General features: G+C 51.0%; 4 protein-coding genes across 4 annotated transcripts; 1 reads left to right on the plus strand and 3 right to left on the minus strand.

Moving 5' to 3' along the window:
* Positions 1-1,843: 1,843 nt before the first annotated feature.
* On the minus strand, positions 1,844-3,382 carry PtA15_15A258 (uncharacterized protein; the record flags this gene model as incomplete). Its single annotated transcript, XM_053163446.1, has 2 exons — positions 1,844-3,254; positions 3,330-3,382. 2 exons carry the CDS (start codon positions 3,380-3,382, stop codon positions 1,844-1,846), a joined length of 1,464 nt encoding a protein of 487 aa, XP_053027421.1.
* A 28-nt stretch (positions 3,383-3,410) lies between these two features.
* PtA15_15A259 (uncharacterized protein) lies at positions 3,411-6,103 on the plus strand (the record flags this gene model as incomplete). Its single annotated transcript, XM_053163447.1, has 9 exons — positions 3,411-3,501; positions 3,560-3,657; positions 3,837-4,014; positions 4,089-4,208; positions 4,287-4,615; positions 4,681-4,844; positions 5,001-5,227; positions 5,421-5,545; positions 5,954-6,103. 9 exons carry the CDS (start codon positions 3,411-3,413, stop codon positions 6,101-6,103), a joined length of 1,482 nt encoding a protein of 493 aa, XP_053027422.1.
* A 9,602-nt stretch (positions 6,104-15,705) lies between these two features.
* On the minus strand, positions 15,706-16,199 carry PtA15_15A260 (uncharacterized protein; the record flags this gene model as incomplete). The annotated part of the gene is made up of 2 exons (XM_053163449.1): positions 15,706-15,732; positions 15,837-16,199. 2 exons carry the CDS (start codon positions 16,197-16,199, stop codon positions 15,706-15,708), a joined length of 390 nt encoding a protein of 129 aa, XP_053027423.1.
* A 4,638-nt stretch (positions 16,200-20,837) lies between these two features.
* Positions 20,838-22,514, minus strand: PtA15_15A261 (uncharacterized protein; the record flags this gene model as incomplete). Its single annotated transcript, XM_053163450.1, has 7 exons — positions 20,838-21,160; positions 21,249-21,287; positions 21,660-21,740; positions 21,845-21,865; positions 21,972-22,007; positions 22,115-22,126; positions 22,259-22,514. 7 exons carry the CDS (start codon positions 22,512-22,514, stop codon positions 20,838-20,840), a joined length of 768 nt encoding a protein of 255 aa, XP_053027424.1.
* Between the last annotated feature and the right edge of the window lie 2,489 nt (positions 22,515-25,003).

Genomic DNA, 25,003 nt, shown 5'->3' on the forward strand with positions numbered 1-25,003 from the left:
CTTTATCAGTCAAAAAAGAGCAACAATTCTAAAATGGTACATAAAAAATGATCACTCAAAAGTGTTATGATTTTATGATTTTATGATTTGAAAAAAATATGATTTCAACTTTGAACACCCTAAATGTTGCTCTAACTTGAGTGTTTGGGTGTACATATTTTTTTCACCTCAGAATTTGGTGATTTTATGGTGTTATGATCTTATGCAAGTCAACTTTGAACGGCCTACAAGCAGGAAGATTCTCCATGGTCTTCAGCATCTTTTGTTCCCCCAACAGCTGATCACCCCATGCGAATTGGAGCAGCTACACAACACCAAAAAGCTGCATTTTCGAAATTCTCTCTGGCCACGAGGGCGACATTGCGCGCATAAGTCCCTCCTTCGGAGGCTCCCTGCGGGACGCGGTGTCCCCCCTCCACACAGAGAGGAACTCCGTCAGGTTAGCCCTCCGCCCGGCCGGCCAGCCAAACGCTGCACGCCCGCACGTGTTTCAAGGCCGCGCCATCCCACGGGCACGCGTACAGAGTCTCCACGCGATCACCGCGGCTGTCTCCCGCCCCAGACGCCGGGGCGCCCTCACAAGGGCCACCCCGCCAGCCCCCGCTCCCCGTTCGTGGACCAGTCTAGACCCTAGCTTAACTAAGCCTCTTGAACGGAGGTCCAGCGGACCCCGCCCGGAGGGCTCTCCGCAGGAGAGGCTTACTGGCTATCCCCTCAATCTTGGCGGGAGCAGAATTGATATTTGGTGCAAAAAAAAAAAAAACAATCCTATCAAGTGTAATAAACAAAAGCATAAAAAAAAACTGAGTAGACAGTCGTTTAGCCTTTCTGTTTGCGCACATTTTGACGTCTATGCCAACCTCTCAAACAGAAAACTCCAATCCCTAGTGGCAAAAGTATCCTGGGCTCTAGCTTGAGGTAGCACAACAAAATTCAAAACCGTGTATTGGGTTCCGAAGATCCATCTGTGGATGCGCATTTGCTGACACGGACTTTCTGGCCATTGCCAACTGTGTTTGATCCGCCCACAAGGTGTACACAGATTACCACGGAGTTGTGACAAGAGAGGGGTTGATGGAATGCTTCTTTCCCTGACTCAGACCTAACCAGAAGCTTTTGGATCTTGGCAACGATTCAAACTGGTGCTTCGATGTCCGGCCAGCGCTGGCCAGGGTAGAGCAGGGTGATCTCAGGATACTAAATGTCAAAGATTTACAACCCGGAAAGCCTGCAAATTGGTGGATCCGCAGGATCTACAAGCAATGCAGGCTTGTGAATCCTGGTGCAGGTCCAGTTTTTGAAAGGCCATTGTTTGAAAAATGGTCCAAAATACATCGATGGCGATAGACAAATTCTGAGCTGGCAGGATTGTAGAGGAGATGCTCAAGGCTCCGGAAGCTGTGGCTCAGAACTACAGAGGGGCTGGGGACAGAGCTATTAAAAAGCTAAAAAAACCTTACAGCCAGATTGGACTTTCTGCTCCCGCATGAAATCTGAGATAATCCGCAAGTCCCTCCCTGCGGGAGGGGCCGCTTCGCGGCCAGCACAGTGAGCCTCCCACCAGGTGGGACTTGTGTTAAGTTAGGTCTAGACCAGAACAGCGTCCTTGTGGCCTGGGCTGGGGCTGCTGGCTGGGCGCTTTGGAGCCGGCGACACACGCGGCGCGGCGCGCCCCTCCCGTCGATGCACGCGATTGGCCGGCTGGGCGCGGGCCCGACGGGGCGGTGGAACACCCACGTGGGGACGTGTTTGCAATAGAGAGAGAGAAAAAAACACAGGGATTTGTTGGGATGTGGAAGTTGAGCACAAAGCGGGCTCGCGAGAGAGAGAGGGCGTAGCGGGCTCACTCCGGAGGCGCCGGCGTGGAAGGGGGACGGGCCGCAATGAGGCTCTCGGCGACGTCGGCGGCGGTGCGTGCGGCCCACTCGACGACGGCGGCGAACCCGGCGTGCTCGGGGTCGGCGGGCCAGTCGGGGACGACGGTGGCGTTGGGCGGGAGGAGGCCGGGGCTGGGGGGGTGGTGGACTTGTTGGGCGAAGAAGACGGCTTCGTGGATGGTGATTGGTGCTGCTCTTTGTCCTTCTCTTTCTCCTTCTCCTTCTCCGGCTCCTTCTCCTGCTGTTTTTCCTTCTCCTTCTCCTGCTGCTTCTCCTTCTCGTTGTCCTTCTCCTTCTCTTTCTCCTTCTCCTTCTCGTTTCCCTTCTCCTGCTCCTTCTCCGGGCCCGCAGACGAGGGCGAGCAGGGCGTCGAGGACGGGCCTGAGCCGGGTCTCCGGGTCTTCAGAGTGCCCTTCCTGGAGGGTGCAGAGATAGAGGACGCGGTGACCGGGGGGACAGGCGTTGGTGTCTGGGCCGCGGACGAGGGCGTGTGTGGGCGGGAGAGGGTCGTGGGGGAGGACGAAGAGGGTGTCGTGGGCGAGGGGTGCGGGGACGGGGTTTGGGGTGTCGAGGATGACGGTTGCGCGGAGCAGGGTGTAGGCCAGAGTGGGGACGTAGTCGGGCAGCAGGAGGGGCAGGAGGGGCTGTGCAAGGAGCAGGTGGCGGGCGGCGAAGACGAGCTCGTGGGGGTCGTGGGGATGGGCGGGATGGGGGCCGAGCCGGACGGCCCATCCGTCGGATGTGGGGGCGAGCGCGAGCACGGGGCGGCCGAGGACCTGGGTGGCCCGGCCGGTGAGAGCGGCGGCGCGGACGAAGGCCTCGGCCCAGTCGCTGGCCCCGGCGTGCTCGGCGACGAGCAGGGCGGCAGGGAGGGCGGAGAGGCCGGCGGGGGCGTGGAGGCCGAGGGCGGCCAGGAGGGTGCGGAGTCTGTGGAGGGCGGGGGCGGCTTGCGGGGCGACGGAGGGGGCGAGGGAGAGGCCGGCGAGGAGGGCGTGGAGGGCGGGCGAGGAGATGGCGTGGTCGGCGAGGAAGGCGGCGAGGGACTGGCCGGGGCGGGGGACACGGTCGGAGGCGAGGAAGCGCATGAGGAGGCGCTTGTCCTTGAGCGGCAGGAAGCGGGCGCGGAAGAGGTCGTGCTTGGACCCCGGCATCTCGACGAGCGAGTCCTGGAGGCGCAGGAAGAAGCGGTGGAGGAGGCGGAAGGCGAGGTAGGGATGGACATTGGCGGCGAGGATGGCGGCGACGAAGGCGCCCTTGGCGGGGACGAGGGCGGGCCGGGGCGTGCGTGCATAGTCGTGTGTGGGGGAGGCCCAGCAGGGGGCGTAGACTGGGGCGGGGTCGAGCTGGAGGAGGTCGGCTGCGGCGGCTGCGAGGCGGCTGTTGAGGGGCAGTCAGTGTGTGTGTGTGTGTGTGTGTGTGTGTGTGACAGGGTTGGGAGGGGGGGTGCTTAACTGGGCGAGGATGGCGTCGACGAGCCCGGTGCCGAGCTGGAGATAGTCGAACATGGTCCTCGAGGGGTGCTGGCCGGGCGAGATGAGCGTCGGACACGAGCCTGTGGGCGGGGTGCGGCTGGGATGGGGCAGCGGCCTGCTGGGCTTCGAGGGCGCCCGGGCGGCCGACCGAGGTGTGTTCTGTCTTTCTTTCTCTTCCTGTTGGTGGTCCTGACTTCGTATGTACCCCAGAGTCCGTCCTGCCCATCCGCCATCCACGCCCCCTGGCCCCGCACACGAGCAGCCGCCCGGCGACTCCGAGGAAGGCATACCAGCTACTCCAGCACAGCGTAAGTATGTAGCACTGTGACTCAGCCTCAAACTCAGACTCAGACTCAAAATTCAAACTGACTCAAACTAAAACTACATAAAACGAACGAACTGACAAACGAACTCAAAAACTCACAAACGCACAAACTAAAACGAACAAACCAACAAACTAAAACTCAATCAAACCAAACCCTGACAGAACCGATTCCTCAGAGCACACCACCCACACATCGACCTCCCCAAAACACTCCTCCTCAAACACATCCTCACCACAAACAACACACAACCACCACAACAACAAGCCATCACCGGAACAACCCTCACAAACACACACGACCTCATCATCAGCAGCAGCGGAAAACTCACCAACGAACTGCGTCAGTACACTACCCAACACACACACACACACTCAACACTAACACATTTTACACACACACACACACACACACAGACTGCTCCCTCCTCCACCACAACTCACACACCCTCACACACAGCCATGCCCCCGCCGCAACACTCCCCACACCCATCCTCCAACTCAGCACCGGGCCAGCACTCAGCCAGGACGGCAACGGTACGCAATCACACACAAACAAAAAACAAAAACACAAACTAACACCCCACACACACACAAAAAACAAAAAACACACAGCCCTCATCCTAGCTCGCACACACGACGCAACCACCCTCTTCACCTACGCCGCCGGCACACTCCACACGCTCCACCGCCTCACCACCGCAGCCACCGGCCACGAGACCCACCTCGACAGCTGTCTCGGCCACGCCCGCGACGACCAGCGCCACCAGCTCATCGCCCTCGACGTCCGCGGCCATCTCCACAGGCTCGCCGGCACCACCCTCAGAGCCCTCGGCCACCTCCCCACCCCCGGGAGACTCGAGTGGGCCCGGTGCGCGATATATCCCTCGAACGACTGCGTCGTCGTCGGCCTCAGAAACGCCTTGTCCATCGTCGACCCCCGCGTAAGCCCCCCCCCCCCCCCCCCCCTCTCTCTCTCTAGCACCACCGCTGACACCCCAGCACACAGATCGACGCGCCCTCCAGCACCCTCTACGTCCCCGACCCCGGCCACCAGATCACCGATGTCCAACGCTACATCAGCAACCGCACCCCGCATCTGCGGCTGCTGAGCACGACCACCCAGCTGGCCTGGATCGACGACCGTCGGCCCGGCCGCCCCGTGCTGGCCGAGCGCCACATGCGCGCGCCCGACCCCGCCCTCAGCCTCGCGTTCGCCGCCGAGCCCGAGTGGGCCCCCGGCCCCGCCTTCGACCTCGCCCGCGCCGCTACCAGGTTCGACCGTCTCCTCCTCTGGTCCCCCGCTAACGACCTCGCCTGTCTCCACAGCTACATCTCCGCCCCCGCCCTCCCGCCCCGCATCGCTGGCTTCCCCGCCGCCGTCCGTCTCGCACCCTCTGCGCCCCGCCACAACCCCCGCGCCGGGCTCGTCTTCTTCAGACGCCCCGGCACGGACGACCTCCCCGAGAGACTGTCCGTCGTCGAGGCCACACCCGACGGCCAGCTCTCCCACCACCAGCTCGGCATCTTCCCCGCCGACACTAACATCGACTGGAGTCGGCTTCGGGACCCACCCGGCGACGCCCATCCCGAGCCCGCCCCCGCCCTCGACGGCTCCGACTCCGACCCTGATGACGCCGGGCCCGCCCCCGCCGCCGCGCTCTCGCTGGCCCAGATCTGCCTCCGTCAGTCGCGCCCCTCTTTCCTTGCACACAGAACCTTCATCTGACGCTCTCCTACCGTGTCCAGAGCTCTCCCAAACCGGCCTCGGCCAGCCCGCGTCCCCGCTCGCCCCGGCCGAAGACCCCGGCGGGCCGGCGCTCGCCGCCGTCCTGGCCCGCGTCCTCCCCGCGCCGGCCGGCCTTCCCGAGCCGGTCCCTCCGGAAGCCCCCGCGGCCGATGAAGACCCGCAGCAGGGGCTTGCGCGCCGACTCCAGGCCCAGCTGTCCGCCGCCCACGCCGCCGCGCTCCGATCTCCCCACCCCGGCCCCGACCCTGTCGAGGAAGAGCAGGCATGGAGCGCGGAAGCCCGGCCGGCCGTCGCAAGGGTCCTCCAGGAATGGCCCCTCGGCGCCGCCGTCGCCCGATACCCTTGGCCCGACCTCTGCGCCCCCCCGCCCCCCGCCCCGTCGTTCCCCGGCGACCCCGGCCCGCTCCTCTCCCAGCCCACCACGCCCACCCCGCGCCCCCCTCCTATCCTTCAGCCCGGCTCCGTGCCCCGGGCTTCCGTGCCCCGGGCTTCCGTGCCCCGGGCTTCCGGAAACCGCCCCGTCGCAAGCCAGCCCCTCCCCCGCAGATCGCCCTCCCCCTCGCTTGGGGGCCCAGGGACGTCCGGCTCCGCATCTCAGATCGTCCCCGGGCCTCATGCCGCTAGAGGCCCCGCCACTACGCCCGGCCACCCGCGCAAGAAGAAACGCGTCGGCGGGTTCTAGATCCCCCCCCCCCCCCCCCCCCCTCGCGCTCCGGCTGCCGGAACTGCCCTCGCTTGTTTTTCTCTCTTTTCGTTGGGTCGAATGTATGCGTGCGTGCGAAGCGCGCGCTCTGCTAAGCCCTCTGTCACGCCGGGCCCGCGGGTCTCAGGCGGGCATGGAACCGCGCGCGCGGGGACTGCCCCGGCCCGCCCGGCTTTGGGCTTCCTGCTTTGAGTGAGCGGGTGGACGGCCGTGTGGGTCTTATGGGATGGGTGCGGGGGCCGACGCAGAGGGTGCGTCGCCGGTGTGCCTGGCGCGCGCGCAGGCTTCCCGCCCTGGCCCAGCTCCCTCCCTCGGGGCTCACTTCGCTCACGCCCTTCTCGGCCGAGCCACGCTCGTCCTCCTTTGCAGAGTCCCTGCGGGACGCCGGCCCCTGTCCACATAGAGAGGCACTTGGCTAAGCTGGTGCCCCTGCTGTCCTAATACCCTCCTCCCAGTGCGCCGGCCGCAGGGACCTGCAGCTATTTTTCGGTATCCACCAATACCTTTTTTTGCCATGCACGACATGCGGGGAACTTCGGTACCACAGAGAACTGTGCACAAGTATTGAAGGACTTCCCGCCGATTTAGAAAGCTGGCTTTTCAGTTTTTTCTATTTCTATTTTCTATTTTTCAGCAGAGAAACTGCTTGAGAATAGAAAATAGAAATGGAAAATCACATTTTGCCGGTCTTCTAAAACCGACGGGAAGTCCTCCATTGGACCCCGTCACGTTTTGGCAATTGTGTGCTGTCACAACATGAGCGGTGCACATTTTCTGAGCTGCCGTGTTCATACCTTTTGCACCACCATGTACAGAAATTGCAGATCACAGATAAATATGTATGTGATGGAACCCCTGGAAGTTTGAGCGATATTCACCAGGGGAGGTATTGGTGCACTGTCCAGAGAGTGTGATACTGTACCCTTTTTCTGTAACTGTTCTGGATGCCTTTGATGAAGGTAGTGCAAGAATTGATGAAAAAATCTGGAACTAATACACAAATGATCTGAAACTGATCCTGGATTCATCCATGAACCATCCAGAAGTCATGCAGAAGTCAGCTGGAAGTAAACTGGAAAGCCGTCGGAACCACTAAGACACAATAGCCGCAATCAAAGCATAATTCACTTTGGACTGTGTGGTAATTGAGATGGATTATTGGGGCTCAATTCATATTATTTACGTGCACATGGAGATGGTCATTGTTTTCACTTTGCTAATGTCACTGGCATGTGCACGTGTGTAAGTTTGTTAAAAATTGCAGGTTGGGCCTCCCGCAGATCAGCAACATGTACATCCCTGTTAGGACAATGTGATAGGCCAATCTGGATTGGCATGTTTCTGGGGACGGCCTCTGGTACCCAACACCTGTGGTTGTTTCCTAGTACCCTTTGGCGGGTGCCGGGTGCGGGTGGGGGTGTCTGGATGTGCAGAAAAAAAAAAGGGCGGGTACCCACCCAGGGTCCCCTCCCTCAATTCCTTCAATGACCGGTGCCGGTTGTTGGGAGGGAATCGCCTCTTGATCACCCACCGGTCATCAAGGATAACACCACCCCCCCTGGACAACCGGCATACACCGGGCATTGAGAGGAGAGGAGACCTCTTGATGGCCGGCGCAGGCTGGTCACCGCGGGGGAATACCCCCTCCCCTCAATGGCTGCAGACTGGGCATTGGGGGGGATACCAACTCCCCTCAATGACCGGCCACCTCTCAATGGCCGGCGCAGACAGCTCATCGCGGAATACTACTTCCCCTGGGTGACCGGTGTGTGCCGGACATCGAGGGGAGTAAACACTCTCCTCAACAACCCGCCTGCCAGTGTTTGAGGGGATTGACAACTCCCCTCATCAGCCGGTCTGCCGTTCGTTAAGGGCAGTTTCAAGCCACTCCGTCCAACACCGGTCATTGAGGGGAGGTGGTATTCCCCTCAAGTTTTGGTCTCTGCCGGTCATTCAGAGGAGATGTCCTCTTGATGGCTGAGTGGTTGTGCCGGTCACCAAGACGAGATGTCCTCTCGATGACTGGTGTGTTGTGCGGGTCATCGAGAAGAGATTGTGCTGGTCATTGAGAGGAGATGTCCTCTCCATGACCGGTGTATTGTGCCGCTCATCAAGAGACCCTCTCGATTACCCGCCTGTTGTGCCATTCATCAAGAGACCCTTGAACCTCTTGATGACCGGTGTGTGCCAGCCATCAAGGGGAGGGTGTGTTCCCCTTGATGTCCAGCATAGACCGGGCGGCGTGTATCATGATCTAGCAGAGCCAGGTCCGGGGATCAAACTTTTTGTGTGGACACCCACGGATACCCGCTACATGCACCCGGGTACCTGCTTTTACCTGCTTTAGCGGGTGCGGGTATCCGATTTGAGTGGAATTTTAGGGTAGTACCTACTACCCACACCCGCAGCGGGTACCCAGGTACAAAGTGCCATTCCTACATATTTCCCTAAAGAAGGCCGGTATCATCTAGAATTGAGCCAACAAAGGATGAAAGTAGGGTGAGAATATGAGTCAAGTCAAGCTTGGAGGTGTGTGGTCCCAGATTTCAGATAGAAATCCTGGCTTCTTAACATACATAAGCTTGCAAGTTGTTTTTGTGTTTGTTTGTTTTCCAATGTCTCCATGCACATCCATGTGAGCTTTTCTCCACTTTGCCAATGTCACCTTTGTGTGTGCGCGTACATTAGGCTGACAGATCACTGGAGGCGCCTTTCACAGCTCCATTACAAGTAAAAACTGGTCAGAAAGCCATGAAAGCCCCCACAAGTCACATTTACTTTGTTTGGAACCCCTTTGACATAGAAAATTGATCAACAGAAATTCACCATAAATAAGTAATAATTGGGCATTGATTAACTACTCACCAGGGGAGATATGTTCCCACTCCCCAGGGAGTGCCAGAGCTGAATTTGATGTGAGTTTTGGTCGGATGTGAGCCTGATGTGCATCAGTAACTCATCCCTAAATGAATTGAAGTGGATGCAGAAGTGAGTCAAAAGTCAGTCAGAATTGATTTGGGAGTCAACACAATGTTGTGTAGAATTTTTTTGTTTTCTAGGTACAACTAGAGTAAAAAATAAGATGAAATGATATTTCATCCAAGTCCAACTCATCAATTGCTCCTGTTTTATGATGTCAAAGGATAGGAAAGCAAAATTGCCATTCTTGAATGTAATTCCTGTAAAAAAAATGAGTTTCTTGTAATTCACATTATATGCCCTCATGTACAAAATTAAAGTAAAAGTCAACTTGGTATTATTGGGTTTAGAATTTTGAAATGTGGTAATGTTACAGTAAAATTAGTGAAACCCATTTTCTTGGAAATGCTGTAATTAATTTGAATTTGGCTAAAAAAATGGTGATAAACTATTTTATTGGGGTGAAAGTCTGAGGTAAGTCAAGATTGGATTGCAGTGCCACACCAGTTTGGCCACATATACTGGCCTCTTCACAAAAATGATTTTGTGATTTTTTTTTTTTTTTTTTTTTTTGCTTTTCAAAACCCACATGTGCACATGCAAGTGAACTTTTTTGCACTTTGCTAATAGTCACTGTAAGCCCCCTCCTTTGGGGTCTCACAAGGATGTTACATAGCCATCACTAGATTACATAATCCACCTGGTACTTAGTCTCATCCCGTTCCTTCCCTAGTTCAGCAGAGATCCCTGTAGACTGACACATCTCTCTGAGCTAGGTAAGCCACTCACCCTTTCACTTTATATCCTCCTTACTCTCTTTCCTTCTTATCACCAGTTGTAGATACTCAGAGATCCCTGTAGACTGACACATCTCTCTGAGCTAGTTCCCGCTCATCATTGAAATCACAGTCCCTGGTTCTAGAATCTGTGCCTTTGTGCTCCTCTTGAGCCACTCAACAGTGAAGGAGATTCCAACTCCTTACAGTCACCCTAATGTACGCGCGTACATTGAGGTGGAAATATCACAGGATGGGCCTTTCACAGCCACATGAAAAGTCAAAACTTTGTGTCGAGACACCAATTATCCCCCTGATGTACGTGAGTACATGAGGGGGAAAATATGACATACTGCGCCTTTCATATCCCCATGAAAAGGACACACTGGTCATGGAGCCAAGAAAGGCCTATATTTTGGATGAGTTCTGGATGAATTCCAGATGATTTCTGGATTATTCCTTGGCAAGTTATGGTTTATTTCAGGATGATTTCCAACTGATTTCAAGCTGAATTCCAGACTTGTTCATACCTATTCAATATTTCTTTACCAAAGGCCTCCAGCAAAGTTATGGAAAAAAGTTACGGTAAGGCACTCCCTGGGGAGTGGGAACATATCTCCCCTGGTGACTATTTCATGACAGATGGTAATTAATTTATCCTTAGAAAATTGGATGGTTCTATACAACATTGCACAAGGTCGTGTGATAATTCCGCATCACTTCTGACACACTTCCCATTGACTTCTGAAGAATTGATCAATCATTTACTAATCCACATCTGACTCACATCAGACCCAGAAAAACATAAAATTAGACTCTGGCACTCTCCAGAGAGTGCGCCAAAGTCTCCCCTGGTGATTGTGCCATCAGAACATGAGATATGAGGGGTGCGTAGACAGCGTAAGAAAATGACTGCTAACTGTACAATTTTTTTTTTACAGACCCAAACAGTCTGAACCTTCCAGTAATATTCTAATGATACATATTATCTGTGCTATTAAATTATTAGCAAGAGTGTGTCATCATAACATGAGAAATAAGGGGGGCGTGATTGGCTCAGTAGGAAATTAATGTTAACTGTATAACTGTTTTTTTACACAACCAAACAGTCTGAAAAGTTCATTGATATTTATATGTTTTATATCCTCTGTGGTATGAAAATTGTGGAAATATTGTGTCATCAGAACATTGCATGAGGGCTGCACGTTAGCCACCATGCATTACCAACTTTGAACCCCATGTAGACCCGGTTCCGCGGAGCTTTATATCAGTTTTATGAGCTCAAAACAGCCACCTCAATCTCCCCTTTCCAACAAAGCACCTTTTACATGTTTCCGCTGGCGTTCACATTTTCACAGCGCTTCCTGTAAGGGTTCTGTGAACCCTCACTGAAGACGACGAAGTACGGGCGCAGAAGACGAGACAAGAGCCGTTTGAGTTCTAGTTCCAAACGGTGTAGCTAGTATTTCAAAAGGCTAGTCGAGAGAGATCAGATCTCTCTGGCTAGATACACAGACAAAACAGAAGGAAAAACAGAGAAGAAAGAAAAGGGTGCTCACCTAGTCGAGAGAGATCAGATCTCTGCTCGACTAGGGAAGAGTGGGGTTGAGTCTAAGTATGAGTCTCGCAGGGGGTTTAGGGTTAGGTGATCCCGTAACCCCTCGTGTGCAGACCCAATGTTGCGGGGGTCTTCACACTTCCTGTCCAGCCTGTTGCTCCAATGGCAGTGCACGCACCCCCGGCTAAACCTGCCCATAACAAATTGGAACATGGTGTGTACATTTTACATCTCATGTACATGTTACATGGTGTGTACATTTTACATGTTGAATAGTGAATGTGTATGTGTGCATGTTGCTTACAGTTTACATGGTCACCAGGGAAGCTTTGGGGGCACTCCCCAGGGAGTGCCACAGCTTAATTTGGTGTTAGTTTTTGTCTGAACTGGGGCGGAATTGCTTACAATGTGATGTTAAATTGTTTAATTAATGGGTAAGAACTATAGACCAATCTAATTTGGAGTGATATGTAACTGTTCAACATGCACTATCATTCAAATATGTTGAATTTATCTTGAAGTAAAGTTCATGTCAATCACAACTTGAGTTCTACATTTGAAAACCAGGTAGCTCTTGCACCTCCATTTTTTTACATTGGGGCAAACTGCCTTCATCAAATATATATCATGCCTGAAACACAATTGCCTAGATTTGGATAAAGAAAATATCAGAAGTGCAAAATTTTCTAAATTATTTGCACAAGTGCAGGAGAAATTTATGCCGTCTGGGTACATGAGGGTGACACAGTTCATAAATCACTCAGACGCAAATACTCCTCTGGTCTGAAGAATGTGTGATATGTGTCTGATTTGTCACCCTATTGTACGCGCGTACAATAGGGTGACAAATCTTAGTCCATTCAGGGCAGTTACAGCTAAATTTTTCTTAAATTTTACCCTCATTTACTTGGCAGAAATTCCCCTCTGGTCTGAAAAGTGCGTGATTTGTCACCCTATTGTACGCGCGGTGATTTGTCACCCTATTGTACGCGCGTACAATGGGGTGACAAATCACACACTTTTCAGACCAGAGGGGAATTTCTGCCAAGTAAATGAGGGTAAAATTTAAGAAAAATTTAATACAACTAGAGGCCAAGGCGGCTGCGCCGCTGCAGAGCATCAGGGGTTCAATCTCCAGCATTCAAAAAAATGTTTCCTCAAAAAGACAACAGCAGGCCAGCCTGTACCATAGGCTTCAATTTTTCAAAATTGCCACTTATCTTGTCCTCTACACAAAAATCAGGAATAAGAAGAGGTTTTAATTGCTAAAATTCTTCACTTTTGGTCCCAATACGGTCTTCTGGTGATGTTCAGGTTTAGTTTGAGGAAGTATTGGGATATGAAATTGGAAAAATTGAATTTTCATGCCCTATGGTGCAGGCCCTAATAAATATGTGGCTTTTTAATGGGTTGTCAAGCAGAGAAGTTGCATTTTTTTATTCTTTGACTAACAGTGACACCTTGAAAATGGATAACACAGTCTCAGATTGAGTCAGTTTGTAAATTGCATCAATCTCAATTTCAGTAATCCCAAGTACAAAGCAAAGCTCTTCATTACAAACAAGCATGCACTGCTCAGCTGAGCTGGCTGTGGATATTTCAAGGGTCAGGCTTTAGGCACGCCAAAGAAATGCCGGATGCACACCAAAAAAGGCGTGAACTGCGGACCACTCCAAGATTTTTGGAGTGGAGGATTGTTCACTCCAAAACCAGCCCCCATTTGGAGTGCGCAACCCGGCACTCCAGGCTGGTATTGAGTGAACACCCTGCCACGCCAAAACCAGCCCCCCCTCGATGGCCGGTCATGTACACTTGATGACCGGGACAGGCCGGTCATCAAGGGCAGTACACTCGATGACGGGCACAGGCCGGTCATCAAGCGGACAAACCCCTCTTGATGACCGGCAAGACCGGTCATTGAGAGACACACTCCTCTTGATGACCGGCATAGACCGGTCATCGAGAGGATTTATCCCTCTTGATGGGACACACCCCTCTCGATGACCGGTTTGTACCGGTCATCAAGAGGACACACCCCTCTCAATGACCGGTTTGTACCAGTCATCAAGAGGACACACCCCTCTTGATGACCGGCATAGACCGGTCATTGAGAGGATCCATCCCTCTCAATGACCGGTTTGTACCGGTCATCAAGAGGATTCATCCCTCTCGATGACTGGTTTGTACCGGTCATCAAGAGGATCCATCCCTCTCAATGACCGGTTTGTACCGGTCATCAAGAGGACACACCCCTCTTGATGACCGGCATCAACCGGTCATCGAGAGGATCCATCCCTCTTGATGACCGGTTTGTACTGGTCATCAAGAGGACACACCCCTCTTGATGACCGGCATCGACCGGTCATCGAGAGGGGTGTGTCCCATTGAGAGGGATAAATCCTCTTGATGACCGGTCTATGCCGGTCATCAAGAGGAGTGTGTCTCTCGATGACCGGTCTTGCCGGTCATTGAGAGGGGTGTGTCCGCTTGATGACCGGCCTGTGCCCGTCATTGAGTGTACTGCCCTTGATGACCGGCCTGTGCCGGTCATCGAGTGTACATGACCGGCCATTGAGGGGGGGCTGGTTTTGGCGTGGCAGGGTGTTCACTCCATACCAGCCTGGAGTGCCGGGTTGGGCACTCCAAATGGGGGCTGGTTTTGGAGTGAACAATCCTCCACTCCAAAAATCTTGGAGTGGTCCAGAGTTCTCACCTTTTTTGGCGTGCATCCGGCATTTCTTTGGCGTGCCTAAAGCCTGACCCTATTTCAATCACACAAACTAAAAACCAGGAAACTTTGATTTTGTAGAAATGAGTTGGATGCCAAGTGACCATGTGAAAAATAGTACACAGTCACTGACCAGGAAAGGGGGAATAGTTATGGCCTGGACCTGATAAGCAACGATGGGAAGTTACATACGTTACGATATCCAGAGGGATTTTCGTAACGTAACTTCCCACCGTTACCAGATAACGTGTTACCGTTATCTGGCAACATGGCTCCTTGGGCCGGTGGGTAACGTAACAGAGGGTGTTTTCACCCTCAATACCCGGAAAAATAACGGAGATAACGCGTTAACCGCGTTACCAGAGGCAAAAATGCCATAAAAGGGGGAAAACCCCCCTTTTTTGCGCAGGTTATCCTCCTATAATTGCAAGGGATAACGTAACGAGGCTAGGAAGAGAGAAAAAAAATTAAAGAAAACGTAACAGAAGCATTGCCGCCGTCATGGTAACAATAACGGCAAGGATTCCGTTACGTTTTTGTTACGCTACCGTTACAGGTAGCGTAACCTCCCATTGTTGTGATAAGTAACCTGTTGTGTATCAAGCTGAAAAGGAAATATCATCCACATGTAGCATGAGTCAACAATTTAGCATCAGTAAACAACTTACATCAATTTGAACTGATGAGACCTAATTGCAGACAATACTCTTCACCTCCAGGATTGCCTTCCTCAGAGACATACATATTCATGGAGAGTAATGATCTGTCTGAGATCATTTGTAACCCCTCCCCTCCACTCTTGAAATATACTATCTGCATTTATTTTGGTTTGAACAATTGGGTGAAGGCAAGATATCTATATAAATACACAAACAGATACAAGAGAATGGTAAGAGGGTAGATACCCATGTGTTTTTTGGTACTTTTTGGTTGGATTTGGGGGCATGTATGTGAGTGTTTAGCAAGGATGATATGGAGGCATCAGAGAGGAGACAAGGAAGGCTGTTATAAGCGGGACAACGCGGATGTCTTCAGAAATGCCAAGGGTTGATTGGGCAATACTCATCCCGCCGACGACGGGCATCTCATTGGGGCGCACTTACGAGCGGCGGGTTGGCGTGTACGCCGGACGGGCCGCCAAGCCGCAGCATAAAGTATGTGTGTGTGTGTGTGTTTTTTCTTTTAGGGGGGGGGGGGGGGGGGGGGGGTAAGGGGGGCCAGAGTGATGACGCACGCTTTGCCAACAAAGGAAGTCCTAATGGCACTGTTAGGGTCAAGGAGATGAGGACGAGGGACGGCGGCACGAGCCGGGGGATCACCAACTTTCTGTTTTTTGCGAGAGGGAAGGGCAGAGTCCAGGCAGTCAAGGGGGCGGGTTCTGGATGAACTCGGCCCCGTCCCAGGTCTGTTGGGGTCTGAGGAAGAGGATGCGGTGGGCAGGGGCAGCTGGATCACACTGATAGCCGCATGGTTTGGCGAGTGAGAGTGGTCGAGATGTGCTGCAAGCGCCGCCGAGATACTCCGCGAAGTAGTCTTCTGGACCGGTGGGTTTGGAAGTGCATGGGTAAGGAGAGACTGCGAGAAAGTCGGCGCGGGGGGCTTAGCAGGCAGGTTGGAGCGGGAAGAGCTCAGCTGGGCGTCGGCGCCAAGGGTCTTGGTGATTAATGCCCGGGTCTGGTCTTCTAATGGCTTGATAGGTTGTGGTTTATGATGATCTTTGGGCTGGCTGACGAGTTTGACGGGGCGGGTGTGGCCAAGCCCTAAGAGGCCGACGGCGGCCTCAACGGTTTCTTGTTCAACATTGACCGGGAGAACATTGAGGCTCGCTTCTTGGAAGTCGGGTGGCAGTTTGGGCTTGTCTAGAGTGGAGCGGTCGCTAGCGATTGAGAACCTCCACTGTTGTGGGCACGCAAGGCATCGACGGAATCGAGGCTGCGTTGGAAGCACTCCTTGGTCTAGTCTCTCCTCCGCAGCCCGCCGCCGACGGTTTTGCGCGGGCCGAGGATGGTGGAGTGTCTTCATTGACCGGAATCCATCTGGTTTGACTGGGGAAGACTGAGGTCGACAAATTTTGATGAGACTGGTGAACTTCATTTTCCAGGTGAATATTTGTCAGCTCCTACCTGGAGAAAGTATCTCATCGCTCTCCTAAATCCTACCTGAGCAAACCGGCTTAACTCTGTTGGACCAACGTTGGATATCTTTTTGGGTTCTGGATAAAGAAAAGCAACAAATTGAGCACAAGAGGCAATCACTATTTAGGCCAAGAATGAATCACTCACGGGTCACCACAATCAATTCCTACAGCAAGGTGCGTTAGCGACTGGTGGACAAGGAGCGTGAGTTGCTCAGCACGGGTTGGCGGCCCAGCTCTGTTGTGTCTGCTGGAACAGCAGGCCCAGATGCCGTTGGCAGCCCTGGGAGGGTGTGGTGGAGTAGGACACGGTGGGTGAGGTCTTGAGGGCGGGCGTGTTGCTTTCCCAGCTCAGGCTGTATTTGCTTGTAGCAACGACCTCAGTTTGGTGTCTGTCTCCATACTGGGCGGCACCGGTTTTTCAAACTTGCTGTGTTCGGGGCTGAGTGGATGTCTGGACAATGGTTGACCTGGCCCAGTTGAAAGCGCAAGGAGGGGTCGGTGGAAGTTGGCGTGTGTATACACTGTATAGGTTGTCTATAAAATGCCGGCACTCTTGAAGCTTTTAATCCCCAGGCTGTCTCTTGTGCTGTAATTCCAGCCGGCGGTCAGTCTCAAACCCCTCTGCTGTTGCGCTTGCGCAGTCTGAGGGGCAATATTTGTTGGCCCCCCTTTGCATAATGCCTTTACTGCGCGCGCTGGGGGTCATCCACCCACCTTTTTTTAACCCTGCTAGACAGGGATGGAAGGTGGGCCCGGGTGTGTCAGCTTTCTGATGCTAGCGGGCTGAGTGTGTGTGTGTGTGTTTGTCTGAGTGTCTTGTAATTATACCAGAGTGTTTTTTTTTACTTCAGCTTTTTTAAAGGGGAAACCCTTGATCTTTTTTTTTGTGATTTTGTATATTTCTAGGGGGAACCCTTGATCTTTAATTCTATGTTTCACTGACTTTAATATACTTGGATGGGGTGACAAATCACACACTTTTCAGACCAGAGGGGAATTTCTGCAAAGTAAATCAAGGTGACACAGTTTGGAAACAATTCAGCTGGACATGTCCCTCTGATCTGAAAAGTGTGTGATTTTTCACCCTAGTACAATAGAGTCAAAAATCACACACAAGTTACAAACTTTCCAGACCAGAGGGTAATTTCCAGCTGAATTATTTCCAAACTGTCACACCCTCATTTACTTGGGAAAAATTAACATCTGCTCTGAAAACTGTGTGATTTGTCACCCTATTGTACGCGCGTACAATAGGGTGACAAATCAGGAACTTTTTATCCCAGAGGGTAATTTGTGACGAGTAAATGAGGGTAAAATTGAGGAAGATTTATCTGTAACTTCCCTGATGGACTATGATTTGTCACCCTACTGCTTGCGCGTACAATAGGGTGACAAATCCCACACCAATCACATTCTGTTTAGGCCACAGCAACAGGTAAATGAGGGTGAAATGGTCCCAACACCATTCAGATTGACATCACTCTCTGGTACAAACAGTGTGTGAGTACACCACGGGTCGTGCCGGATGTCCATGGGAAACCCTTTTGGAGATGTCCCTGGACATCCGGCTCTTGCAGGGCAGGAAGCATCCGCGGGATGTTACTCTTCATGATGGATACAGATGTATCCCAGCTGAATATCCACCGGATGGTCTTGGAGCATCTGCTGGATGTAACCCAATCATCCGCCGGATATCACAAACCATCCGCAGATGGGAAAAATAATTGTCCAGGTGCACTGGCCTGCAAACTCCTACAATGAGCACCAGGCCCTGGGTTGCGTGCGCTAACAAGCAGGGGGCAGAGGCAATGCAATTGGGTGTTGGGGGCGATCGGGCCCGGGTGCTGCAGTGGTTGACAAGACTGGGTGTTGAACACCCAACCTGCAGCATCAGAGGTCCCGGGCAGAGGCAGCCCTTCCCCACTACGGCAGGGGGCATGTGTGATTGACAGCAGCGCACGCGGTTTATATCGAGTGCACACTGGGTTGACATCCATTGGACACTCCAGCCAGAGTGTCCGATGGATGTTGACTCTCAGGATGTCCAGAGGACACTCCAGCCAGAGTGTCCGATGGATGTTGACCCTCAGGATGTCCAAATGATGTCTTTGAGGGCTGAACATCACTTGGACGCATCCAAAAGCGTCCAAGTGATGCTCAGTGCACCTGGCATCTGCTGGATGCTCCCCGGACATCATGCAGACGCTTTTCAGCCCAAAGCATCCGCAGGATGTCAGCCTTTTCCAAAAAGGCGCCCCGTGGTGTAGTTGTATATCATATCATGTTTGATTATACATATGATTTAGTAGACATTGCGCCAAGTTATTAAGAAAATTCAGGGTAAGGCACTCCCTGGGGAGTGCCCCCCAAGCTTCCCTGGTGGGTGTTTGTGCATATAACGGGTTGTGTGTACATTTTACATGTTATACCTGTTTTACACTGTTTGTAAAATTCTTGAATGGGGGTTACATGGTGCGGGACATTTATACTTGGGGGTCACATGTTGTGGGAACATCTTACGTGGGGGTTGTGTGTTGCAGAAACATGTTACATGGGGATTGTGTGCTGCAGGAACATGTTACCTGTTGCACAAGCTTGATACATGGGTTACTTGGTTTAAATTTTTCATAGGGTTACTTGTTGCTGAAATATCTACATGGTGTTTATATGTTGCAGAAATATTACATGTTGTGTAACAATTTTATATGGGGGTTGCGGTGCCCAGGTTACATGTCACATAACAATGTTATATGGGTGTCGCGGTGCCTGGGTTACATGCTGTGTAATATAGGGGGGTTGCGGTGCGCGCACATGGACAACTCCCAAAGAGACCCTCTGCGCAGGGCCTTTTGGGCAGACGACTCCCATTTGTCAAGGGAAAAAAAAATGTCTTTGACAACTCCCCAAAAAAAATGGATTTGGGAAAACAACTCCCAACACTGGTTGCAACAACATATGGGTGTTGGGTTCTCAATTTTTGGGAGTTGTTTTTCCAAGTCTCTTTTTTTTTTTTTTTTTTTAACTTTAATACTTGAAATATTTATATAGTGATCCTAGCTTTTTTTTGTTTTTGAAAAACCTAAGAATAAATCACCAGGGGACTGACCCACTGTTGGCCTTAATAAATTCTGACATCCTTTTGGGCGTTGAATCACTGAGTTTGTTGAGGGTATTGGTGTGAAATGCGTCCCAAGCCTGTTTGAGTGCTTCATGCATCTCCGGGACTGATTGGGGCTGGTAGAGTTCCTGGACTCTTGAGGACAAACCAAACATTCTCAATTGGATTAAGGTCTGGAGATTGAGCTGGCCAGTCAATCTTGCTGATGGAGTAGTTGTCACAAAATTCTTGACTGGCAAGGGCCTTATGAACCGGAGTGTTGTCTTCCATCAAGCTGAGTTCATGGTTTGGGTCAGCATCCTCAAAGAAAGGCAGAAGAGCTTTTTCATAGATGTTTTTGATGGATTCTTCAGCGTTGCGTCTTCCAGCAACGGTGCAACAAATGCAATACTTGTATTGTATAGGCATATACATTGTATTGTATTAATTTTTGAATACAAAATGTCTTGGCGTATTTGTATTGCATTGGTCACCCAATACAATACAATACATTTCAAAAAAAAAATGTATTAACCGTGCCAATCCACACAATTATGTTTGGGGAGGGCAATACATTATGCAAAAAATACATTGTATTGTATTGGATAAAAAATAAAATACAAATACAATGTATATGCTACACAAAACAATACAATACATGCCATATACAAATACATGTATAGTATTTGTTGCACTGGTGCTTCCAGGGGGAAAAACTGTGAGAGGAGCCCTGGTTTTGCTGAAAAATCCTCCCCAGACCACAGTTGAGGTTCTGCCGTTATTGAAGGTTGGGGCTAGGTTCTGTTGATCATATTTAGCATCCTTTTTCATCCGAACCACGACTTGTTTGGAGTTCTTTCCAACCTCAAATGATGATTTGTCCGTCCACAGGATCTTTCTCCAGTCGCTCGGGGTCCAATCTTTGTGGCGTTTGGAAAATTGGAGCCGGCGTCAACAGTGGAGTTCACGAAGGAAGCGTTTTTTGCTGCAAATTGGTTCTTGAAACCTAATTCATGAGCTTGGCGGCGAGTGGTGCATGCTGAGATTGAGGTCGCGAGCTGGTCCTTGACCTCAGCCATCTTCATCCAAGGATTATCTTCAAGGATCTTGGCTAGTTCACAAAGGTTGCACTAATCTTGATTATAAATGGCCCCGAGTTGGAGGGAGGAGGGATGAACAAGCCTTGACAAAAAAAGATCAAGGCTGAGAACAGAACAAAGAAGCCCTTCAAAGAGGGCTAAGACTGCTAGCTTTTGAGAAGGAAAAAGGCAACTCACTACAAGAGACTGGAAGATGGTCTCAGGGATTGGTTCCAGAGAACAGATGATTTTCAATTCTAATCTATCAAGATATTTAATCTCTTAAAACTGAGGGACAATATGTGGGACAGAAGTTGAAATGAATATTCATCTTGAGGTAATGAAGTGAGTGACAGGTGAGGGAAAGGGAAAGAAAGGAGAAAGAGATGTGAAATTCCAAAAAATTTGTCTACAATGTACTAAACGAGCACTGGCCGATGCTTTAGAAGATCTGCAAGATTGAATTCTTGTATAATGAACTGAATGAGAAGCGGCTCATGCCTTAAAAGATCGCTGCGGCCATCAAACTTCTTGAGCATATCCATGAGCACTGGTTCCGTCCGATCTGCATTGATCAGATGATACAATATGGCCAGGGTCGCCACTCTTTTATGAGCCGATGAAGAGTCAAATCGATCATAGAGAGTGTTGAGAGACGTCCAACCATTGCGCGCGGATGAATACATTGCACGTTCAAGCTGGGGATCGCCCTCGATGATTCCCACAAATACAGATTGGTTCACTGAGCAGTAAGATTTCAATTTTGGCAGGAAGTTAAGATCAATAGATTTAGGTGTGAGATAGCGTTTTAGATAGCTCATTCTACTAACTTAGATCTTTTCCAAATCCAAAGAATGGATTCGTGATTGCTGATTTGGTAAAGAGGTTTCAGTGGTATCGTTAGTGTGACAATATACCAGGGAGAGATAATTGATGAGACAACAAACCCTCGTCCCATATTAAATATAGTCTGCTATCAAAAGCATATTGTTTGTGAATGCCAACAACATAGCTAATCATTCCATTGATGTGAGGGAGAAGCCTGTCAAGTTTTGTATACCTCAACCATAGGCTGTAGAGGCCATACAAGGCAGAGCAGCGCACATTTAATGTCGCAACTACACCTCGATTTACAGTATGAGCAAGAACTGCAAGCCATTCCTTGACTAGTACATCTGGGGTATCCTGGGTGTCCAGAATTTTTTTGAACCCAAGTTGTATTAAGCAAGATGGATATTCACGTGGATAATCTTTATCTTGTGTTTGTATAAAGAACAGCCTGAGTGGGTCATCTTCATCCAACGTTTCCCACTTGATGTTGACTGAACCAATTTTTGATTATTAGCATCACTTTCAGGAATGATTGGAACTATGTAGGATTAAATTTGGTAGTTCTGAGATATGTTTGGTGGAAAATTTCACTTACTGGTGGCGTAGCGCTTAGCAACTGCCGGGAACACGAGCCAAACGGCCAACACCAGCGCAGCAGAAAAATCTTAGCAATTTTTTTTCCTGCTCGCAGTTGCCCCATAAAGCTATGGATCAGTACTCACGCGTCGCCTCGTCTGCGTCCTCTGGAGTTTGTAATGCTAGGCAGAGAGGCATAGCGGGATACAATGGCAATCAGTAAATTTCTTGGCAAACCATGATTCAATTGCTGGATTAGAGTGCGGTGCTGAATAATCCCGAGGCCTACCTGGAGAACGTCCTAGAGATTCAAATGAAGAAAATGATTCTCAGTTCTTGTTGTGTTGTTGTGCTGGACATGATGCAAAGAGAAACAAGAGAGAAGAATATGGGGGAGTTAACTATGGAATGAGAGTAGGGGTATTATACACACCTTGAAAAAGACGGTCAAAATGTTCCTGGAACTCTTCGACAGCTTGCCTGACATAGGGAGCTTGTGCAAGGGGCATCCAATGCCGAAGTTGATGCGCTGTAGCGACTGTGGGGGAAGCCATTCCGTATTCCGAGGAGCTTCCCGCCGCAATGGCAGCATCGCCATCCTTGAAAATCTCCATCGCTTGAGTGACATCTAATACTAGTTGGCAGCTGAAAATCGAGAGAAACAGGGCACTAAATGTGGGGAATTGCATTGTGTAGGGTTAAATGGTGAGGAGAAGCGATGAATTGGTTGAATGAGGTTTAATGGTGGCTGATGTTAGGTGAAGAGGCTTTCCTGCTCATGCCGAAGGCCGTGTTTTCTTTCGGAGCAAGCTGACTGGGTGTATATTACTTCCTCAAGCCTTAGGCAGTGAGTCCTAGTATCCACTAGTTTCAAGCTATAAATAACATTTGTACCAAACAAACATGAAAGCGCCGACTTGTCACGTCCACTACATGTTCGAAGCAGGGGGAGGTCTGCTCGGCACAGGGCCACCGCGCCGCGCTTCGGTTATTGAACTTTGTGGTTGTTGTAGGGACCAGGGTTGGGTCGGGGAACACACGCCTGGTGTCTCCGTGCAGTACGGAAATCAAGATCAGTTTCACTCCAACAGACTCCAACAGATGATGAGCCACACAATCGCAGGATCCTGTCTAGTGAAATGGTACACCACGAACTTAACACAAGTCCCTCCCTTGCTCGCGGGGTGCGAGCACCCTCCCGCCCTAGCTTAACACAAGCCCCTCGTTTCAGAGGGCGGCGGGTGAAAGTTAGGGATGCTAATTGGGCGGGTTTGACCATGGGCCACCTACGGGCCACTTTTGCGCCAATTAAGATTTCAGGACAGAGACCAGTTAAGTAAAGCCCCGGGTGGTCAGAGGATTGGCCTCACCAAGGGGCCCGCTCAAATTATGTCTCAATAGCCTTGCCAGGGTGAAGCCGGGCAGCCCGATTGTCATCCCTAGGTGAAACACCGCCGGGCGCCTCTCGCGGAGCGAGCCTCTGAAAGAGGGGCTTGTGGGGTATCCCTGACTTGGCGTGAGCGGTTTTGAAATTTAGGTGGGAGGAATTTGCTTCCACTTTTTCCCTATCTTGCAGAGGGAATTTTCGGAGGCCTGTTACACCAATTGAAAGGCCTACATCCGGCCCTTCCCATGCCCAAGCATGGATAAAACTCAGCAAACCATCCGGTGGCCATGGCCCTTTGAAGTTTTACATTTTTGAGACGAGTGACCGGCAGATTGTTCAGGGCTTGCACTGTATCAAGCCCGCCAGTCGGCTGCAATGAATTGCGGCCGTCAATGATCTAAAAAAAAACCTGACGGGCTGCATCTTCTTTCAGCTCCATGTGGATTCCCATTCCTTCCTGCTTGCTCAGCTCCAGCTTTCAAGTCTCAGGAAAGTGAGGTTTTTATGAAGAATGTTTAATAAAAAAAAAAATACCAGCAGGAAGGCAAGATGCTCGCCTACTGGGCAATGTGCATCTCATCCAAGGGGGAGCCCATATGAAGACACTATCCACCGTTGAAGTGAATATTACCCAAAATACAGCAAAAATGGGAAATCTCTCACCCCAGGACGGGCACCTAAGTTGCAAGCCCCTCTTCCAGAGGCTCGCTTTGCAAGGCGCCCCCGGCGCGCCGGTCCCCCGGCCCCTGGAGCGAGGGGATTGTGTTAAGCTAGCCTCCCACCAGGGAGGGACAGGACCCAGGAAACCCCTTATAAATGACCGTAACCTAAAATCCAGAATTTCGACAAAATTCATACATTTTTTGACCTCATTCATACACGTTTTGTGCGTATGCTTTGAGGATTTCCCAAATTTTCATACATTTTCCATGCCTACCATTCCTGCCGAGGGGGGGGGGGGGGGGGGTGCAAAAAAAAAAACCTGGGGTGCGCTGCCAAGGTGGGGCACTGGGGTACCAAAAATAAGCCAAGCTGTGCTGCTGAGGGGGGGAGGGCTACGGGTTTTTCTGGTGCACTCTCAAGAATTTCATACATCTTATTTACTACCCTCTTGTACCCAGGAAAAATTTCATACACTTGAAGTGCTTACCATTGAGGCCAAAAAAGCCCATTCATACCATTTTTGTGCCTACCATTTTGGGTTTTGCCAAAAAATTCATACATTTTCGTTACAGTCATTTACAGGGGGTTTCCTGGGTCCTGGAGGGACTTGCATGCAATGTCGAGGTTCTTGCATGAGCAGTACCAGCCAAATGGCTGGAAAAACCATAAAAACCCCCAGATGACCCCCCATCCCTCTGAAATACAAGAAGCAGATGGCACCAATGGAATCCTCAGGACTACCTACGTACATGTTCTGAACTGTTGAAATCTTTTAAAAAAAGCTGCTGTTGTGTTTGAAACCATTTGTAAAGCTGGCCAGCAGCTAATCATCTGTCACAGGAATTACAGATTGGTTGCCGGGGCAAAACCTATCACACCCTTTTGAAACCCCTCAAGTCAGAGCCCTCAAAATGGCTTTCTTGAAACACATGTAGAAATCTCAACATTGTCACTTTTGACATAGTTTTTTTTGGAAATCATAGGCAAGAGGGTAGGCTCCACTTCCCTCATTTTGATTCTTTGTTGGGGTGCTCAGTTGTAGGTGCTACAGGATCTTGAAACCAAAAAACAACAAAATAAAACAATAAACCCAGTCTTCTCAGGCCGCGACCCCGGTGTAAAGCTCAA

Source organism: Puccinia triticina, chromosome 15A (assembly GCF_026914185.1).
Source record: "Puccinia triticina chromosome 15A, complete sequence".
Taxonomy (NCBI): domain Eukaryota; kingdom Fungi; phylum Basidiomycota; class Pucciniomycetes; order Pucciniales; family Pucciniaceae; genus Puccinia; species Puccinia triticina.